We start from the raw sequence: 19,709 nt of genomic DNA, 5'->3' as shown, positions 1-19,709 counted from the left end.
TCTAATTTTTCTAGAAAAGCTCCAAATACAGATTTTCATGTATAATCTCCAGCTTTTTAAAAGATTTCATTTATTCATTTTGGAGAGAGCACAAGCAGGGGAGAGAGGCAGAGGGAAAGGGAGAGAGAGAGAGAATCTCTCAAGAAGACTTCCTGTTGACGTGGAGCCTGATGTGGGGCTGGATCTTACAACTCCTAGATCATGACCTGAGCCGAAATCAAGAGTCAGACTCCCAACTGACTGAGCCACCCAGGCGCCTTAATCCCCAGCTTTTTATTTATTTATTTATTTATTTATTTATATTTATTTATTTTTTAAAGATTTTATTTATTTATTTGAGAGAGAGAGAGAGAATGAGAGAAAGAGAGCACGAGAGGGAAGAGGGTCAGAGGGAGAAGCAGACTCCCCGCCGAGCAGGAAGCCCAATGTGGGACTCGATCCCAGGACTCCAGGATCATGACCTGAGCCGAAGGCAGTCGCTTAACCAACTGAGCCACCCAGGTGCCCAATCTCCAGCTTTTTAAATATTGTAATTCTGCATTGTGTGGGCCAAAAGAAACATTTCTGTAGCATCCAGTCCTCTCTGGTCTAGAGGATTCTGGAGCCTGATACACACTAGGCCAGGTGAGGAACGGTCTATTGGAGGGAGTGCCAAGCAGGCCCCTCAAATCTGGCCTGTCCCAGAAAACTTGCCCCTTGTGGGCCAACGTGGATCTAAGGGTCTCTCGTGGGTGGTGATTAAGGGACATCCCCCATCTCGTGCAGCCCCTTACCTGTGGTGTGTCTATAGCCTGTAGCTTCAGCGGTCATAGCATGGGTGGGGACCAACAGAGGACTTTCCCTGTGGCCAACACAACCCTTCCTCTTGGGCAGGCCAACATTTGACCTCTCTGTCCCTTAGGTCCTCCATAACAGCAATAAATTTTGCTCTAATGGGTGAAGACAGACAGCTCAGGGCAGTGGGCTGGTGCAGGAAGGGCTGGGGGCTGTACTGGAGGGGGCTGCAGGCTTGCAGCAGAGTCCGGACTGTCCTCTGGTCTCTCTGCATGATCTTAAGTAAGTCCCTTCCCTTTTCTTGTCCTCAGTTTTCCCTTCTGTACAGTGAGGGCTTGGAACCAGCTCGGCATCTCCAAACCCATCCCCCGGGTGGCTGGGTCCCCCTGCAGACTCACTGAATTATAATTTGGGAGGGCGGCGGGTCTTCTTATTGAGACCTCCCCTGGCCACCAATTTAAAACAGCACCCTCCTCCTTCCTACCTTGTTCCTCTGTGTTATTCTCCTCTTTGGTGCCTATAACCATCTGGTTCACTCTATATTTTATGCTGATTTTGCTTTTTGCCACCCTCTCCTTTCCTGCTGGTATGTAAGCCCCATGAAGGCAGGGATTTTTTTTCCCCTCAGTTATCAAATTTTTTTTTATTAACATAATGTATTATTTGTTTCAGGGGTACAGGTCTGTGATTCATCAGTCTTGCACAATTCACAGCGCTCACCATAGCACATACTCTCCCCAGTGTCCATCACCCAGCCACCGCATCCCTCCCACCCCGCAAGGCAGGGATTTTTTAAAATATCACCTTTACTGAGGAATAATTGACAGAAAACACAATTTAGCAATTTTAAGTGCACACTTCAATGAATTGTGACAACTGTATACAGCCTTGTGACCACCACAACAGTCAGGATATAGAAGTGACATCACCCCAAAAAGTTCCCTCATGCCCCTTTTTTTATTTAAAAATTTTTTTCTTAAGTAATCTTTTTTTTTTAAGATTTTTTATTTATTCATTTGAGACAGAGAGATACAGAGAGAGAGAGAGAGAGCATGACCAGGGGGAGAGGCAAAGGGAGAGGGAGAAGCAGACTCCCCGCTGAGCCAAGAGCCCCATGTGGGGCTTGATCCCAGGACCCCAGGATCATGACCTGAGCCGAAGGCAAATGCTTAACCATCTGAGCCACCCAGGTGCCCTCTTAAGTAATCTTTACACCCAACATGGGGCTTGAACTCACAACCCTGAGATCAAGAGTCACATGCTCTAACACTGACCCAGCCAGAGGCCCCCCCTTGTGCCTCTTCTTAGGCAGTCTCCTCCCTCCAGACCTGGTCCCTAGCAACCACTGATCTGCTTGTTCTGTTCTAGGTTGGTCTTTTCTGGAACATCATAGAAATGGAATCACTGCAGTGTGTGGTCTTTTGTGGTCTGGCTTTTTACACAAAGCTAATACTTCCAAGGTTCCTCCAAGATGGTGCCTGTACTAATAGTTTGTTCCTTTTTACTGCTGAGTAATATTCTATTGTATGGGTACATGACAGTCTGTTTATCCATTCTACTGATGGGCATCTTGATTATTTCCCTAATAGTCAAAATAGTTTTTGACTGCTATGAATAAAGCTGCTGTGAACATTCCTGTACGTCTTTGCATGCACCTGTGATTTCATTTCTCTTGGGTAAATATGTAGTAGGATTGCTGTCTGGTAAATGTACCTTCACAGATTCCAAAGTGAGGGCCCAAAGACTTCCAGTAATACTAGTTGAATGAATGGTGTCCTTGCATTTGCATTTTTAATAAACTCCCCAGGTATAGCCCAGTGTTTCTGTGCTAGAAGATCTGGACTCTGAGATCCTTCGGCTCTAATGGGCTCCTTCCCTTCTGCCTTCCATCTGTGGAGTCTGAGGTTTTATACCCAAACCTCAGCCCCTGAGTGGACCCAGGATTGAGATTCTGAAAAGTTGTTCCCACCTCAGAGGAACTCAGGCCTTGCCAGGAATGTTCCACCCACAGTCACCTTCATTAGCTTAGCATTATGAGAGCTGATAATTATTATGGTAAATACACTGTTGCAAGCTTGCCATCATGCCTCCTTGATTATCTTTTGACTTTTTATGAGCCTGAGGTCTTCTCCCTGTCCTTCTGGGGCAAGATGACGTGCTCATTTGTTCCTTTATTCCTTCATTCATGTATAGCACCTTTAAATGAGTCTTTTCGGGCGCCTGGGTGGCTCAGTTGGTTAAGCGACTGCCTTCGGCTCAGGTCATGATCCTGGAGTCCCGGGATCGAGTCCCGCATCGGGCTCCCTGCTCGGCGGGGAGTCGGCTTCTCCCTCTGACCCTCTTCCCTCTCATGCTATCTCTCATTCTCTCTCTCTCAAATAAATATATAAGAAATCTTAAAAAAAAAATAAATGAGTCTTCTCTGTGCTAGGCAATGTCTAGGTGCTGGAGAGGCATTTGTGAAAAAGATAAAATCACCGCTTTCAGGGAACTTTCAGGGTGGAGAAGGGTGACAAGGCAAGTATAAACAAATAAGGTAATTTCAAGTAGCATTAAGGTCTGTGAAGAAAATATAACTGGGTGATGGTTGGAGGGAACTTTAGATAAAATGGCAGGGAAATGCCGTCTGAGTTGGAATATTTGAAACCAGAAGGAATTGACTGTAGGACTATACAAAGTTGCTCTGTAGCCACCAGCTACGCAAGGTTATGGAGCACTTGAACTGTGGCTGGTTTGTAATTGAGATGTGCTGTAAGTGTAAAAAACACACTCAATTTCAAAAATTTACTATAAAGAAACCCTAAAATACCTCATTGATTCTTTTTTTTTCTGTTGGCTACAGGTTGAGATGATCATATTTTGGACATACTGAATTAAAGGAAATACATTATTTATTTTTACGTTTTTCTTCTTTAAAAACGTACCAAGTAGTAAATTAAAAATTACGATGTGTCTTGTATGTGTGGCTTGTATTATAGTTCTACTGGACAGCAGGGATCTCGGGGGGGAAAAGGAAGCTAAGTAGAGAGAATGGCAAAAGCACAGGGTCCCCTGAGGTGGGAACTGAGGGATGCTGGGGGCAGTGAGCCAGAGAGAGGGGCAGAAATAGGAATGGACCACATCCAGTGGGATCTTGGTGTTGATTCTGGAACGAGGTGGATTTTAATTCAAGCATAAGGGGGAAGCCGTTTTAAGCAAGGAAGTGGCTTGGTCTGAAATATGTTTTAGCAGACCCCTGTGGCCACTGAGTGGGGAACCCACTGTGGGTGAGCCAGATGGAGGAAGAATCCTGGGTCCCAACACTGTCGAAGCCACACGAATTTATATGGCCCTGCCCTCCGCTGGGACTCAGTCTCCTCCCAGCCCTGTAGGCTAGGGGGCTCCTTCGGCGGTTCTCCCGCTCCAGCCGCAGTATCCGCGGGCGGCCGCCGGCGGCAGGGGGCGCCTCCTCGATGACTCGGCGCTCGGCTGGCCAGGCTCCGCCGCGTCGCCCGCTCGATTGGTCGGGTCGGGACGGGCCGGAGCGCCGCTGGCCAGCGCCATTGAGGAGCCGGGAGAGGAAGCGCCGCGCCGCGCAGTTGCCGGGCTAGGCGGGCGGCCCGGGACACAGACAGGTACCGGCCGAGGCGGGGCGGCGCCGGGCGGCGGACGGGATCGGAGACTGCAGGTGGGCCGTAGGCCCGTTGTCTGTCGCCGCGGCTCCGCTTCGGACCCGGGGCCCGGGCCTGCCTGAGGGGAGCGCGCCGCTGGGAGCCCGGGGAGCCCGGCGTCCGGCCCTGCCGCTGTCTGAGCTTCTCCGGGGGCTCTGGGGCGTCCGCGCTCCCGACGGCCCCGAGCCCGCCGCCTTCATGGGGACCCGCCTGCATCCGAGCCCCCGCGGGCACCCCGGGGACTGACAGGCTGGGAGCTGCCTGGGTTTCTCGGCGCCCCGGCGTCCCTGCCCTGGGAGTCCGAGTCCCCACCGGACCCGGCACCCTTTTCGGGGTCCCGGCAGCCTGGTGCCGGGGGATTGGGGGCGGTGTCAACCCGCGTCTCCCGCCTGAGCCGCGGTCTCGTGAGGGACCCCAGTGTGCGAGCCCCCCTATCTCACGCCCAAGAATAGGCGCGCCGGTCAGTTCTCTAGAGTGTCTTAACCACCCACCAGCCTTCTGGGGTCACGGTCTGGGAGGGGGACTTCAGGCCTCAAACCGGCCTTTACCCCCGCTCCCCGGGGTCACACCTGAGCTGAATCCCTGCTTTCAGGTGCGGGACCCCAGCCACCAGGCGCCGTTTCCTCCGGCCTTTATCTGGGAGGTGGGGGTCTCCGTTCCCTGGAGCCCACCGGGTGGAGGAAGAGCTGTGGGACCCTCGCCTTCAGGGCAGTCCCATTCCTGTGGGGCCCGAGGCCTGGCACCCGCCCCCTCTGGTTCCTTATTCTCCCCGGCTCCCACCGCGCTCAGGCCCGGCCGGCTTGGGGAGCAGCGCCCTGGTCCCTTTGCCGGTCCTTCCTACTCCCGGCTTTGGCCGCCCCGCGAGGGAGGGGCCTGGCTCAAGGTCATGCCCGGCTGTCTGCCCGCCCGTGGGCTGCGCACTGATCCCCAGTGTCACCTACCCCACCGATTAGGGGAGGTCAGGTGCGAATTAGTGCCAGGCGGATGCCTGGAAGCCCTGGTGGACCCGAGTGTAAACACTTTGGGATTCTAGCCAGTCTGGCGGCCCTTCCTGACACCGGATTCCTTAAGGGAATCCTTGAAGTGGCTTTAAGCCTGGATTAGATGCTTAGCTGAGCTAATAGACTTTCTGGCTTGCGTCTTAATTTACTGACCAGGGCATTTACAGTTCTTCTCACCCCATCTTTTCCTTAATCTGTATTTTGCATTCTTCCACCTTCAGGGGAAGTAGAGTAGGGCCTGATCTTGTGTGCAAACTGACAGTTGTTTTCCCTCTCCTGGGAGAGTATTTGTAGCTGGCACTTCAGAGAGAGTTTGTTGGCATTTTAGGGGTGAAGTCAATGGCATTAACTTCAGAAATAAAGAGGACTCTGATTTTGGCTCCCTGCCCAAGTGTGTTTGGAGTCTACATAGTAATACTAGAATAAGTCAGGTTCACATTTTGTTTTCACAGATTTACTTGTTTGGAGTTAGAATATAGAAATGTTTCTTTTACCAGACTGTTAAACATTTCTTGTTTTAAGAATTTGTTCTTGTAACCTCTCCTTTAAATAAATGTATCCAGTAATCTCTAGCAAAATCTTAGTTTTACACAAAATATGGCTTAAAGTCTTTGGAAAGAAATCAGTATTTCATCAAATGCTATTTATTTACTTGTTTATTTTTACTGTCACTGATAGCAAATAAAAATGAATCTTGCTGGAAGTGCAAGACACTGTTGACAAAAGTTGGTCTTTCCTGGAGGTTCAGTTAACTCTTACAGGGCCTTGTGTTTTGGGTCTTTGTTGGGTGGTAGCCTTTCATTTGAGATAAGTGTATCTTCTGGCACTACGATGAATCACTGGGGGTGGGGCAGAGTGCCTGAAAAGGATCTTGAAAGGGCTGGTTCCAAGTGGGACACATGCCATAGCGAATCTGGAGTGTCCAGCATGGTGGGCTGGTGTCTGATGTGCTTGGCCCAGAGCAGGATTTGGAACTCACAGGTCTAATTGGGATCTGCTAGCTAGCTGAGCAATTTCAGAACACATTTAAACTTTGATGTCTCAAGTTCCCTCACGTTAACTTTTTACAATACTAAAAGTAACCTGTATATTTTTTGCAGTGCTAATAAGCACAGTTTTCTTATAGGTAATGGTAAAGCAGTACTGAATGTAAATACTCTGGCTGGAACCAGAGGATCTCTTGTATTTGTGTTACTAACTAAGATAGTTCATTGTATCAGCATCATCTGGTGCCTGGGTTCCTGTAATGCAGTTCTGGAACATTTAAGAAGAGTGATAAACCCCTGCCTTCTCCCTTTCATTTATGCTATTTTATGAATGATCTTGATGGACAAATTTGCACAATTGAATTAGGGAAGGCTTAAAGAGGATCATTGTAGAATATGAAGTTCACTGAAATCTCTTAGGACATTTTGCCTTAATCTAGGGCAAGGTTTTTCTTTCTTTCTTTCTTTCTTTCTTTTCTTTCTTTTTTTTTTAAGGACAGGGTTTTTCAACCTCAGCCCTGTTGAAATCTGGGCTGGATGATTCTTTTGCCATGGAGGAGCTGTCTTGTGCATTGTAGGATGTTTAGCTGTTTCCGTGGTCTCTACTCACAAGATACCAGTAGCAACCCCCAGTCATGATAATAAAAAATGTGTCTAGACATTGCCCAGTTACACTTGGATGAGAACCCCTGACCAGGACAGTCTGATGCCAAGGTGAATTACTAAAGGCAAGCAGTTTAATGATCGGTTACATCGAAAGGATAGACAACTTGGAATTATAGGTATGTTTTGTTATATTTTAAGTGACCGTCCCTTGTAGCTGTGTCAGAACGTAGATGTGTTAGTTTGATACTCTGCTAACAAGGCATCTTACAGTGCTGGTCACCCCATCTTTTCTTAAATCTGCTTTGCATTCGTCCACCTTTAGGGAAGGTAGAGTAGGAAATCAGCTTAGAAAAGCATCTGGTTTTCTGTTGATTTCCTTTTTTTTTTTCCTTTTTCTTTCATAGATTCTTCTGTGACCATGAGAGAGAGAAGTAAAGAATGATCCATGATTTTTTAAACACCTTATCTTGAGGATATAGTCATGTTGGAAGGTCTTGTAGCCTGGGTTCTCAATACCTATCTGGGAAAATACGTCAATAACCTGAACACTGATCAGCTGTCTGTTGCGCTTCTGAAAGGTGAGTACATGTATCTCTTTTTTGGTAAAGCATTTCAATTTTTTTAATACTCATTTTGTTTTACTGGGAATAGTAAAACATAATGCCCAGATGGCTTTGTACTAAGTATGTGTAAAAGGAAATAAGTTCTCCCCCATGACGCTGATTATTATTACAGGGTAACTTAAGTATGTAGCTGTATTGCTATAGATTTTTAGGGAACTATTAAATATTAAAAAGAAAAAGACTATACTGCTGGTGACTGTTGATTTTTTATCCCAGTTGATTTTTTAGCTTTATGAAGCTTTATGGAGGTGGCCATGATTTAATGACAGTGGCATTGACTTTGGTTTCAAATCCTGTTGTGTTACTCATTAGCTATGTGAACAAGCCATTGAAATTCCGAGCCTTAGTTTCTTTAGAAAAAGCGGGTAAGGGGCACCTGGGTGCCTCAGTCGCTTAAGCGTGTGCCTTCGGCTCAGGTCATGATCCCAGGATCATGGGATTGAGCCCCACATCGGGCTCCCTGCTCAGTGGGGAGTCTGCTTCTCCCTCTTCCTCTGCCTCTCCTCCTACTCATGCTCTCTCTCAAATAAATAAATAAATCTTAGGGGTGCCTGGGTGGCTCAGTCCTTAAGTGTCTGCCTTCGGCTCAGGTCATGATCCCAGGGTCCTGGGATCGAACCCCGCTGTCGGGCTCCCTGCTCGGCGGGAAGCCTGCCTCTCCCTCTCCCACTCCCCCTGCTTGTGTTCCCTCTTCCACTGTGTCTCTCTCTGTCAAATAAATAAAAAATAAAATCTTAAAAAAAAAAAGAAGCTTTTAAAAATAAATAAATAAAATCTTAAAATAAATAAATAAACTCTTAAAGGAAAAAAAAAAAAAGAAAAAGCGGATAATATACCTCTCCAGGGTTGCTGTAAGGCTCAAATGGATCAAATGGAATGACATTTAAAGCTCCTGTCCTGCTGGTGTATAATAAACACCAAGTTGAAGCTTTAAAATATGTTACTGTGGGGTGTTTGATAGAATAAAGCTTGAGACACTTTAGCCTTTACAGGCCTATCCTTGGTAAATGCCTATATGTGATTTAATGCAGTGCAGGGAACTGGTGTGAGGATTGGAAAACCGCTTTTTTTTTTTTTTCCTTCTCCTTGTTTTAATGTAAGTTCTCTTTGCTCAACTCAAAATGGAATGCTTGAACAAATCTAGGGAAAGGAGATGGTCTGTAAGCATGTAGCAGCCCAGAAAATGGAAAGGAGATCTCAAATACGATGGGAAGCTCACCTTCCTGGGGGTGTGGGTTTTGGCAAGTAGACCAGGACAGGTTAGTGGAGATGGCAGTGGTACAGATTGTGGTGGAGTCTGTGAGAATAGGGTGCCCATGGCTTACTTGTTCCCAGAAATATTGTTTTCAGGTTTTTCTGACCCATCTAAACCAGTAAAAGAATTGTGGGAGCCATAGGCTGTAGGGAGCTCTTCGCTTGCCCCTCCCACTCTCCTCCTTTCACTGGAAACAGAAGTAGGTTTTTTCTTCATCTCTAACTTCTGTCCTGACCTTTCCCTCCTGTCCTTAGAAGGGAGCTGCTAAGTGCAAGGTGAAAGCCACCAGTCTGTCAGGGACGAGGATGTGTTCAAAGGACGAGAGTAGCATCAAGGTTACCTCTTTGGTCACTTACTGCAGTTCTCATACATGCTGTGCAGCTAACCAGGTTGCACAGGGCAGGTATCAGGGCCGAGAGAGGGAATTGTAGACCATAACCTTGTTAATAAAAGAGCTAGCTCTTTCAAGAGTGATATGGTAAGAGGATGTTTACCAAAGAAATGAATAAGTAGAAATTTGTGGTATCCGATATATCATGGACTCTATTACTAAACAGATTTCTAATCTGTTTTAGAATATATCTCATAATGACAACTGTGTGTATCTCTCTGATGCTTCAAAGTGCTTTTCTGTGCTTCCTGTTTAAAAAATATTCTCTTTGCAGAATAGAAAAATAATTTTTCTTTTCTTCCTTTAAATTTTTTGTTATGTTAATCACCATACATTACATCATTAGTTTTTGATGCAGTGTTCCATGATTCATTGTTTGCGTTTAACACCCAGTGCTCCACGCAGAACGTGCCCTCTTTAATACCCATCACCAGGCTAACCCATCCCCCCACCCCCCTCCCTTCTAGAACCCTCAGTTTGTTTTTCAGAGTCCATCGTCTCTCATGGTTCGTCTCCCCCTCCGATTTCCCCCCCTTCATTCTTCCCCTCCTGCTATCTTCTTCTTCTTTTTTTTTCTTAACATATATTGCATTATTTGTTTCAGAGGTACAGATCTGTGATTCAACAGTCTTGCACAATTCACAGCGCTCACCATAGCACATACCCTCCCCAATGTCTATCACCCAGCCACCCCATCCCTCCCACCCCCCACCACTCCAGCAACCCTCAGTTTGTTTCCTGAAGAAAAATAATTTTTCTTTCATAACCAGTGTTAGGGTGGTGCCCCATCCTTATGGATTCAAAGCACACCACAATGCTTGGCTAGGAAAGTGTTGGAGCATTGAGCCTTGCAGTTGTAGTTAAAGCAGTGTTTGGAGGCAGAGGGTCATGTATAGGAATGAGAAAGTTATTTCGGTCCATCTGCAGATATTTAGTGTCTGAGATGCTCTGGGAGATGCCAAGAAGATGGGGATAGTGGTCAAGAGTATGAATTTTATAGCCAGATTGTTTTTTTGTTTGTTTCGTTTTAGAGAAAGAGAGAGAGAGAGAAAGCTGGGGTGGTGGTGGTGGTGGTGGTGGTGGTGGTCGTGGTGCAGAGGGAGAGAGGATCTTAAGCAGGCTCAACAACCAGTGCAGAGCCCAACTTGGGGCTTGATCTCGTGACCCTGAGATCATGACCTGAGCCGAAATCAAGAGTCAGAGGCTTAACTGACTGAGCCACCCAGGTGCCCTAGTCAGACTGGTTTTGAATCCCATTTCTTCCATTTACTAGTAACTTGGGCAAATTATTCCAGTTCTTCATGAATTCTCAAATTCTTCCTTTCTGCAAGTTGGAGAGAATATTAACTGTCTCATAAGGTTCTGAGGACTAGAATTAATGTAGGTCAGAGAGCTTAGAACTGTTCTGGGCAGATAGTGGGCCCTCAGTCAATCATCATCCCCTATTGTCATGATCATCAGCATATGATTGGCTTGGGTTGGACTTCAAGGGTGCACACATACTAAAAGTAATAAAAATGCAAAATAGCATACAAGTAGTCGAAGGAGAGAGAACTTGTATATGATTTTATTTGTTCAGTCTCTCAGCAAGCACCATTGAGCACCTGCTTTGGGTACGGCTCTGTGTTATGGACTGATAACAAAAAAGGGGGAACAGTAGAAGATACCAGGAGCTCAGGAGTAGGGTCTGAGCCTGGTCTCACCACTTAACAGCTGTTTGTGACTGTGAGCAAGTTACTTAAGCCTCCTCTTGCCATTTGAGATCAGACAGACCTGGAACGAACTCTAGGACTACCACTTATCAGCTCGGTGACTTTTTTTTTTTTTGGAAGATTATTTATTTGTTTATTTTATTTGACAGAGAGAGAGAGAGAGAGCACAAGCAGGGGGAGCAGCAGAGGGAGCTGCAGGGAAGAGGGAGAAGCAGGCTCCCTGCTGAGCAGGGAGCCCGATACGGGGCTCGATCCCAGGACCCTGGGATCATGACCCGAGCTGAAGGCAGACGCTTAACCGACTGAGCCACCCGGGTGTCCTATCTCTGTGATTTTTAAGAAGATTGCTTACCTCTACACCTGATTTTCCTCACCTCAGAGTGGAGAAGATAATTGTATTTCCTCATATTATTGAGAGGCTTAGATGAGATGATGGAGATGAGTGCTCAGCACTAGGACGATCTCACTAAATGATTGCTCTTCCTATTATTCCACATCGGTAGTCCCTGCCCTCGGACACCTCTTAACTTGTTAGTCATGCCAGGCAGTATATATTGTCCCACTAGAGATGCAGGCACAGTGCGGAGGGGGGTGCAAAGCAGGGGAGTCATTCACCCTGTTGGGAGAACTCTGGGGAGGCTATGACGGAGGGAGCCAAGCAGGAGTTTGGCAGGTGGCGCAGGGCAGGTCACCATGTTCCAGGTGGAGTGCAGCTTGTGAGTACAGGCAGAGGGCAGAAAACTCGCAGGGCACGTTCGGGATGGTCTGGGGCCAGAAGATAGCAGCTGCCGGAGTCACGTCAGGGCCTGAACTTCGGGCTGCGGGCCTATCTGTGTTTGTGGCCCAGCACTTAGGGCCCCCCTCCTTTTTGTTCCTTTTTTTTTTTTTTTTTAAAGATTTTATTTATTTATTTGACAGAGAGAGACAGCGAGAGCAGGAACACAAGCAGGGGGAGTGGGAGAGGGAGAAGCAGGCTTCCTGCCGAGCAGGGAGCCCGATGTGGGACTCGATCCCAGGACCCTGGGATCATGACCTGAGCCGAAGGCAGACGCTTAACGACGGAGCCACCCAGGCGCCCTCCTTTTTGTTCCTATCAGCTCTGCACCTCAGGCTGGCTTTCTAAGTGATGCAGAGCCGCGGGAAGAGAGGTCAGCAGTCATCAGTGCTGACCGAAAAGCCACCAGCCTCTAGATGTACCCCAGTTCTAGGGACTCTGCTTCTTGCTCAGCTAAGCTGAGGCATTTTGGGAAGAGACGTCCAGGAATAAGCCTGCACGTTATCTGCCTGGAAAGAAACGAAGAGCGTTATCATTTATAAAGTCCTCACCTACTCTGGGTCCCTTGAGGGACCTTTCCCAGCAGGGCCAGGTGTGGGTGCATATTTGAGTGGGTGGGGAATCAGTGAGCCTTCCGTCTGGAGCCACCGACTGACCGGCCGCTGCTGCTTGTTTCTGATATGCTGGAGGCTGCCCTTTCCCCGGCTTCTTCTCCTTCCTAGAGCACCTCTTTCGCTCCCCGCACTTCAGCATTAATTTTGCCTGGTGTGGGCTGCCTACTGTTCCGTCCACTTCCCCAAGGTGCACAGCAGCCAAGGAAACCTAGTGCTGTCTGCCTTTGTGACAAATTTGGGTACTGAAAAATAGGGCAAATGATTCAAATTGCAAATGATGCTTTTCAAAAGAAGAAACCATATGCTTTCCCCCTTTAAGTCAGTTTCAACTGTTGAGGAACATGTTTCATGTCCCCCCCCCCATGATCATTTACTCCCCGAATGTGGAAATAGAGTTGTTTCTGGGCTCTTGGGGGTTATTAACATCTCCCTTTGGTTAGTCGTAAGCTGTGGGAGGACCCACATGGGGACACATGTTCCTGCAAACGTCTAAAACAAGCTGGTTGCATTTGCTCAGCATCTGCCAAGCTGCTAGATTCGAATACTTCAGAAGCCAATTACCCACAAGTCTTGAACAGTCATTTAAAGGAAAAAAGTAATCGTTTCTTGTATTAGTTTGTCTTTGGCTGGCTTGCCTCTCTTCTGAGTTCCTGTACCAGTGGTTCCTGGGTGGTTGTCTGTACCCCTGTTCTCAGAAATTGCCTTAAGTTGTGTAAACAGTTTTGTAGAATTATGGCTGTCTCCTCTGCCCTCTAGGATGGGGACCCTGCCTTCTCTTTTCATATTCCCAGTGGCCAGCACAATGCCTGCTAGAGGTTGGGGAGTGGTATGTCAGTGTGGACGCATAACTTCCACAGCTGGGAGAGTGAGCGCGAGGCAGAGAGCCTTGGCCGTTCAGAGACATGTCGAACCTCTAGGTTTAAGTCCTATAAAAGCTGGATCTGAAAAGGACCTTCAGCAGTGGTTTGTTCTTTGCTTTCGGACAGGTGATTAAGCCTGCAAGTGTAGATGTGGAGCAGAACGTGTGGAGCTGGTCTCTCCAGAGGGGAGAGTAGAATTCCTTTTGATGACCAATTTTATTGAACTCTTCAAGGCCTCTCAGGTGTTGCGTGCAGTAGACCCATTTGTTGGGGGGTGGGTGGGTTGCTGGAGTTTGTTGAAAATTGCAGATTTCTGTGTTTCAGTCGCAGCGATGTCTTCCAGGGGGCCCTGGAGCCTGCATTTCTTCCCAGCTGACTCAGATATTAATGGTCATCTAGTGAATATTCGCCTAAACTAGGGGTCTGCAAACTGGCTAGCGGACCAAACCCAACTGAGAATGGCTTTTATATTTTTAAAGGCTTGTAAAAAAAACAAAACAAAACCAAACAAAAACACCAGAGACAATATACAACAGATACCATAAAGCTTGAAATATGTACTATCAGGCTTATTATAGAAAAAGATTCCTGCCTACACCCTTCACCTGCTGGTGAGCTTCAGCCGTCAGAGTGGGATGGTCAGGAAACTAGTGTAGGCAGAGTACACAGCTGGTCGAGGTGCTGCTCCTGGCTTTTTCTGGCCAGGCTGAGCTGTAAAACTTTCCCTTTAACCTTCCAAGATTTGCACACAGTAGGTGCCTACTGCCTGTGTTGGGTGAACATTTCATGCTGTTGTTTTTATTTTTCAGGTGCTGTTGAGTTGGAAAACTTGCCCTTAAAGAAAGATGCCTTGAAAGAACTGGAATTACCGTTTGAAGTCAAAGCTGGTATGTGGAACTCTGCAGGAGAGGGAGGCAGTCTTCCACTGCTTCTTCCACTGCTTGGGACAGGAAAACCCAGAGCCCTTGGGTTTGGCTCTGTTTGAGGAGGAAGAGGCAGGATAGGAAATAGGGAGTTTAGATCAGTCCTTGAGTGTGGCCTTTTCTGTCAGGGTGACCTTGGGGTAACAGTGGGGAGGTCAGGTGTTTCCCAGACTCATTGAATCAGAACCAAGGGAGTATCATTGAACCTGTATGTTTCATAAGTGCCACAGGTGATTCTTAACGTTTCCTGAAGTGTGAGAACTTCTGTTCTAGATACGGGGCAGGGGGGTCTTATTTTTGGGGAATTCATAATATTACTGAGAGACAGTTTATTGAATGAAAGGTGGGCTCTGGAACAGTGTGCTTGGGCATATATTCCATATCTGCCATCACACCCCAAGGTGGTGTGGCCTTGGGGAAGTTCCCTCACTGCTCTGTGTGTGCTTCTCAGTCTTTAAGAGGAGGTGATAATCATTGTACCTATGTCAGAGGGTTGTGGAGAGGAATACATGAGTTAATGCATTGAAATTACTCAACAATGCCTAGCACACTCAGTAGAGGTTTGCAGTTATGATAGGAGTTCTGCAGTTACTAGATTTGGTGAGGAAACAAGAACTGTCCTGGAATAAAAATATTCTTTGTTGGGGTGCTCAGCTGGCTCGGTCAGGGGAGCCTGCTACTCTTGATCTCGGGGTGGTGAGTTCGAGCGCCATGTTGGGTGTGAAGATTACTTAAAAATAAAGTCTTACAATTCCTTGTTAAATGACCGTGTACAAAATTAGTCCCTATTCAGACACCCCGACATCATTCAATAATACCTGTTGATGTCAGTCTTTCCATTATTTTTGGGTACTTATATTACAGTACAATGCAAGTACCATGCAAATCAGTTGCTAGGTGGAGTAAGATAGAAATCTTGCAAAAGATTTAGGCTTTCTTGAAGTCAGTTCAAGTGGTGGGTGAACTGCCAGGATACCAGGCAAAGACAGTGACAAATTAGAATCTGAAAGAAACTCAGGAATGATGATACTGAGGGTACTTCCAAAGATGATTATTTGAGTATCAAAGGATTAGGAGAGGCTCTTGGGAACACTGATGAAGTTTCCTAATATTTTTGCAAAAATGACCCTATTTGTACTTGTTCTGCAAAAATTAAATGAAATGTAACAGGGTTATATTTTGCTGTCACCTAATTTATCAAACATGCCTCTTCCCCCAATAATTTAGGTTCGAATTGCAACTGCACACCAATTGTTATTAAACTCTTTGTGGTGAAAATTTGTATTCGGTTTCAGTTACAATATAAACTATTAAATAGAAAAATCTTACTTTAATTTTTCTAGATAAAATTCAAATTAAAACATTGTTTGATTATTTGTTGCCACATTTCTTTTTTTTTTTTTTAAAGATTTTATTTATTTATTTGACAGAGAGAGACACAGCAAGGGAGGGAACACAAGCAGGGGGAGTGGGAGAGGGAGAAGCAGGCTTCCCGCTGAGCAGGGAGCCCGATGCGGGACTTGATCCCAGGACTCTGGGATCCCAGGAGCCCATATTTGTTGCCACATTTCTTAATTATTACTGGATTACACAGTCAATCCCTTGGTGTTAATATTATCTTCAACAGATCAATTCCACTTGAATTCTAGATCTTAGAGGGTAGCGATTGATAACATGTTTTTCTTTCAGAGGGAACATATTAGTTGGGCCATGTGGATCTTTGAGAGATCTTTTAGGACAGTTTAGATATTCTTATGCATTATTCTTTAGTGGCGCCTTGCCTCTTATTAATTGAATTTAAAGAAGACCTGTGTCCTGGGAGCCTCGGCTAGAAATGGTAGGACTTGGGAAATCAGTATCACGGTTCTAGCAGGTTTCTCGTCAGTCCGGGTTCTCATGAAGAATCAGGATTCTTCCTTGATAGAGTGCCACAGTAGTGCTATGGCCCATGTTTCAGTTGGTAGGTTCAAGACCGGACATGCTGTAAGTAAGTCCGGTAACTCCCAAGAGGTGCTTCTCAACCAGCCCGTGAATAATGAACAAGAAATGAATTTCGTGCTCATGGGCTCGTGCAGGTGCTGTGGGGAGAAAGACACCCCAAGGAGGTTGAAGATGTCGTTCAGTTGGGGAAGAGGCACTTCGCAGAGGAGGGCTGTTGCATTTGATAGGGCAAAGTCACACTGGGCTTTTTCTTTTTTAAAGATTTTATTTGAGAGAGAAAGAGAGATAGCCACAGAGATAATGACAGAGAGCACAAGCGGGGCAGGAGGCCTGACATGGGGCTCGATCCCAGGACCCCGGCATCATGACCTGAGTCAAAGAGACGCTTAACCTAACACCGAGCCGCCAGGCGCCTCCACCCCGGGCTTTGCCATCTTTTACTTTATTGTGCCTCGTTATTACTGATCTCAGCCCACTAACTTTCTGTTTCCCATGTGTGAGAACCTGCTGCCTGTTTTCTTAGATTAAAAACTAAATGGCAAAAGTTCTCATGCTTCTTTTTTTTTTTTTTTAAAGATTTTTATTTATTTATTTGAAAGAGAGAATGAGAGATAGAGAGCACAAGAGGGAAGAGGGTCAGAGGGAGAAGCAGACTCCCTGCTGAGCAGGGAGCCCGATGTGGGACTCGATCCCAGGACTCCAGGATCATGACCTGAGCTGAAGGCAGTTGCCCAACCAACTGAGCCACCCAGGCGCCCAGTTCTCATGCTTCTTAAACAAAACTGATGGAATACAGAAAAATTGAAGTAAAAATGTGTATCAGCACTTGACAAGACTTTTGCTTTCCCCAGGCCTGATTGGGAAGGTAACTCTTCAGATTCCCTTTTATCGCCCCCACGTGGACCCTTGGGTGATCTCCATCTCCAGCCTTCACTTAATCGGAGCCCCTGAAAAGCTAGAGGATTTCAATGATGAGAAGGAGAAGCTCTTGGAGAGGGAGCGTAAGAAGGCTCTGCTTCAAGCCCTGGAGGACAGATGGAAGGCAAGGCACACCCCCTCGGCCACCAGACCAGCTGCGGTGAGACAGATGAAATGAGCAGAGCACTGGATTTGGCTAATTCTGGCTCTTCCCTTTGTAGAATGAACGCCAGCAGAAGGGGGAATCCTACTGGTACTCAGTTACCGCCTCTGTAGTTACAAGAATTGTGGAGAATATTGAAGTAAGTCCTCCTGACTTTTATAAAGTACGAACATGACAGGGACTTCTCAGGCTTAACTGTGTTGCGCTTCTTAGTACCTTGTTTCTTGTGGGTTCAACTGAAACGGGGTGTACAGAGCCTTGGCCGACTGCTCAGGTATGCCCTCTTCTAGGCAGTACCAAAGGAAAACCTGAAAAGCAAGTCTCCAGCTCTGGGCAGGCACAGGTTTTTCCTGCTTCAGCTTGTGTGAGTAGGAGTTTTCTTTCACTCGTATTTCGCTTTGTTTTTGAACGTTGGACTCTTACTTGCTAAAAGGATGTATCTCCTAAGAAGCTGGGTCACCTAAACCTTCATGACTGATCATTTCAGGGCATTTCACTTCACCTCTCTGTCTCGGTTTCTTCATCTGTTAACACGAGAGAGGTTGAATACATGGTTTCTAGTTGATTACATAGTGAATTGTGAACAGCCCACGGAGGTGTTTTAATATCTCACTGATGGATCTGGTGGCGGTTTGAGGAGTTACAGTGTCAGGGCTGTTGGCCACGTTTTCTGCTTTAATTACAATTTTGTTTCATCCTCAAAAACTAGATCAGGGTCCACATTAATTTTTATGAGTGCCATAAGAGTGAGCCTGTACTTAGTACCTCCGGGGTTTTCTTGCAGTGCCAAGGTGACACAGGCTAAATGGTTTCAAGGTATACTACTTCCCCCCAAAATGCAGTCTGAGGTTGTTGGTTTTATAACTGTCATAACGTTGACAAAGAGATTGGTGCATTTGAGGTGAGTGCTTTGAATTCTGTTTCAGGCAACTATATATTTCTTTTTTTAGCTGTCATTGGTTTTAAATAATTCATCATTATTATTTTTACTAATAGCTTTATTGAGATTTAGTTCACATCCCATAAAGTTTACACTTTTAATGGGTACACTCTAGTGTTTTTTTTTTTATTATTTTATTTTTTATTTTTTATTTTTTTTTTAAAGATTTTATTTATTTGAGAGAGAGAGAATGAGAGATAGAGAGCACATGAGAGGGGGGAGGGTCAGAGGGAGAAGCAGACTCCCTGCCGAGCAGGGAGCCTGATGCGGGACTCGATCCCGGGACTCCAGGATCATGACCTGAGCTGAAGGCAGTCGCCCAACCAACTGAGCCACCCAGGCGCCCTTTTTTATTTTATTTTTTTTAAAGATTTTATTTATTTATTTGAGAGAGAGAGAATGAGAGACAGAGAGCACGAGAGGAAGGAGGGTCAGAGGGAGAAGCAGACTCCCTGCTGAGCAGAGAGCCCGATGTGGGACTCTATCCCAGGACTCCAGGATCATGACCTGAGCCGAAGGCAGTCGCTTAACCAACTGAGCCACCCAGGCGCCCTCTAGTGTTTTTTTAGTGTGTTTGCAGAGTGCCTAGGTTACCACTCCCTAATTCCAGACCACTTTCATTAACCCCAAAAGAAACTCCATACCCACTTAGTAGCCACCCCCATTTCTCCTCTCCCTCTAGCCCCATGCAACCACTAATCTTCCTTTACGGAAACTACCTATTTTGGACATTTCATATCTATGTGATCGTACACCATGAGTCCCCTTGTGTCTGGCTTCTTGCACTTAGCATAATGCTTTCAAGCTTCATCCATGTTGTGGTGTGTACCAGTACTTGATTCCTTTTTATGGCTGAATAATGTATTCGGTCGAAGATACGGATTGTCAAAGATAAACAAAGTTGAATGTTAGTGAAAGCGGTGAAAACAGATTTTATTCAGTAACTGCTGACAGAAGTGGAAAGAGCAGAGCTCTGTTCCAAATTACACAGAAGTGACAGGTCCTTTCCAAGGGAGAGTGAGGCAGGGGATCCCGTTGGGGAGAGCTCAGGTGAAAAATGACAAAGGGTCAGTGTCCATGTGATAAGGCCAGCTATATCTGCTAGCTGGGCTTCTTTGCTCCCACAGAGACAGACTGAGAGACAGGCCCTGTCCTTCCTGATGATTACATTTCAAAGGAATGGCTTTCAAGTCCTTGATTATAGGAGATACATACACATCTCATAGGGACAGAGAAAGGATTCACAGTTGTAAGCCCTTTTTGGTAAATGCTCTAAGAAAGGGAGGTCAGGGACCTATTGTCAGGCTTTGGCTGGAAAAAACAGCCCTGAGCTTTTCCACACAGGAACTCAGAATGAGGCTGGAATGTCCCAGGGACGCAGGCTTAAGCTTCTAGAAGCCGTGTTAAATGTGGTCACATCTCTCAGTGCAGGAGTTTGAGAGAGGTTTTGTGGTTTTTGGGATATACTACATTTTGTTTATCTGCTTATCAGTTGATGTACATTTGGGTTGTTTCCACTTTTTGCCTGTTACGAATAATGCTGGTGTAAACATTCATGTATATGGTTTTGTGTGAAT

The 19,709-nt window shown here is 46.2% G+C and overlaps 1 protein-coding gene across 4 annotated transcripts in view; it reads left to right on the top strand.

The window, feature by feature from the left end:
* Positions 1 to 4,288: 4,288 nt before the first annotated feature.
* VPS13D (vacuolar protein sorting 13 homolog D) overlaps positions 4,289 to 19,709 on the top strand; it is a 241,022-nt gene continuing 225,601 nt past the window's right edge. For 3 of the 4 annotated variants that reach the window (XM_025855733.2, XM_025855732.2, XM_073903327.1), the window contains exons 1-5: positions 4,289 to 4,388; positions 7,422 to 7,595; positions 14,057 to 14,134; positions 16,963 to 17,153; positions 17,251 to 17,331. In XM_025855733.2, coding sequence (XP_025711518.1) covers positions 7,499 to 7,595; positions 14,057 to 14,134; positions 16,963 to 17,153; positions 17,251 to 17,331 — 447 coding nt within the window. In that variant the 5' untranslated portion in view covers positions 4,289 to 4,388; positions 7,422 to 7,498. Of the gene's footprint in view, positions 4,389 to 4,425; positions 4,442 to 7,421; positions 7,596 to 14,056; positions 14,135 to 16,962; positions 17,154 to 17,250; positions 17,332 to 19,709 lie in introns of those variants that run through there. The other variant, XM_073903328.1, reaches the window with a different exon arrangement.

This window comes from Callorhinus ursinus, unplaced genomic scaffold (genome assembly GCF_003265705.2).
Source record: "Callorhinus ursinus isolate GAN/ISIS: 27379988/994484 unplaced genomic scaffold, GSC_fseal_2.0 scaffold18, whole genome shotgun sequence".
Classification (NCBI taxonomy): Eukaryota; Metazoa; Chordata; class Mammalia; order Carnivora; family Otariidae; genus Callorhinus; species Callorhinus ursinus.
Note: the sequence above shows the minus strand (reverse complement) of the source record. Positions and strands in the feature narration are given on the sequence as shown.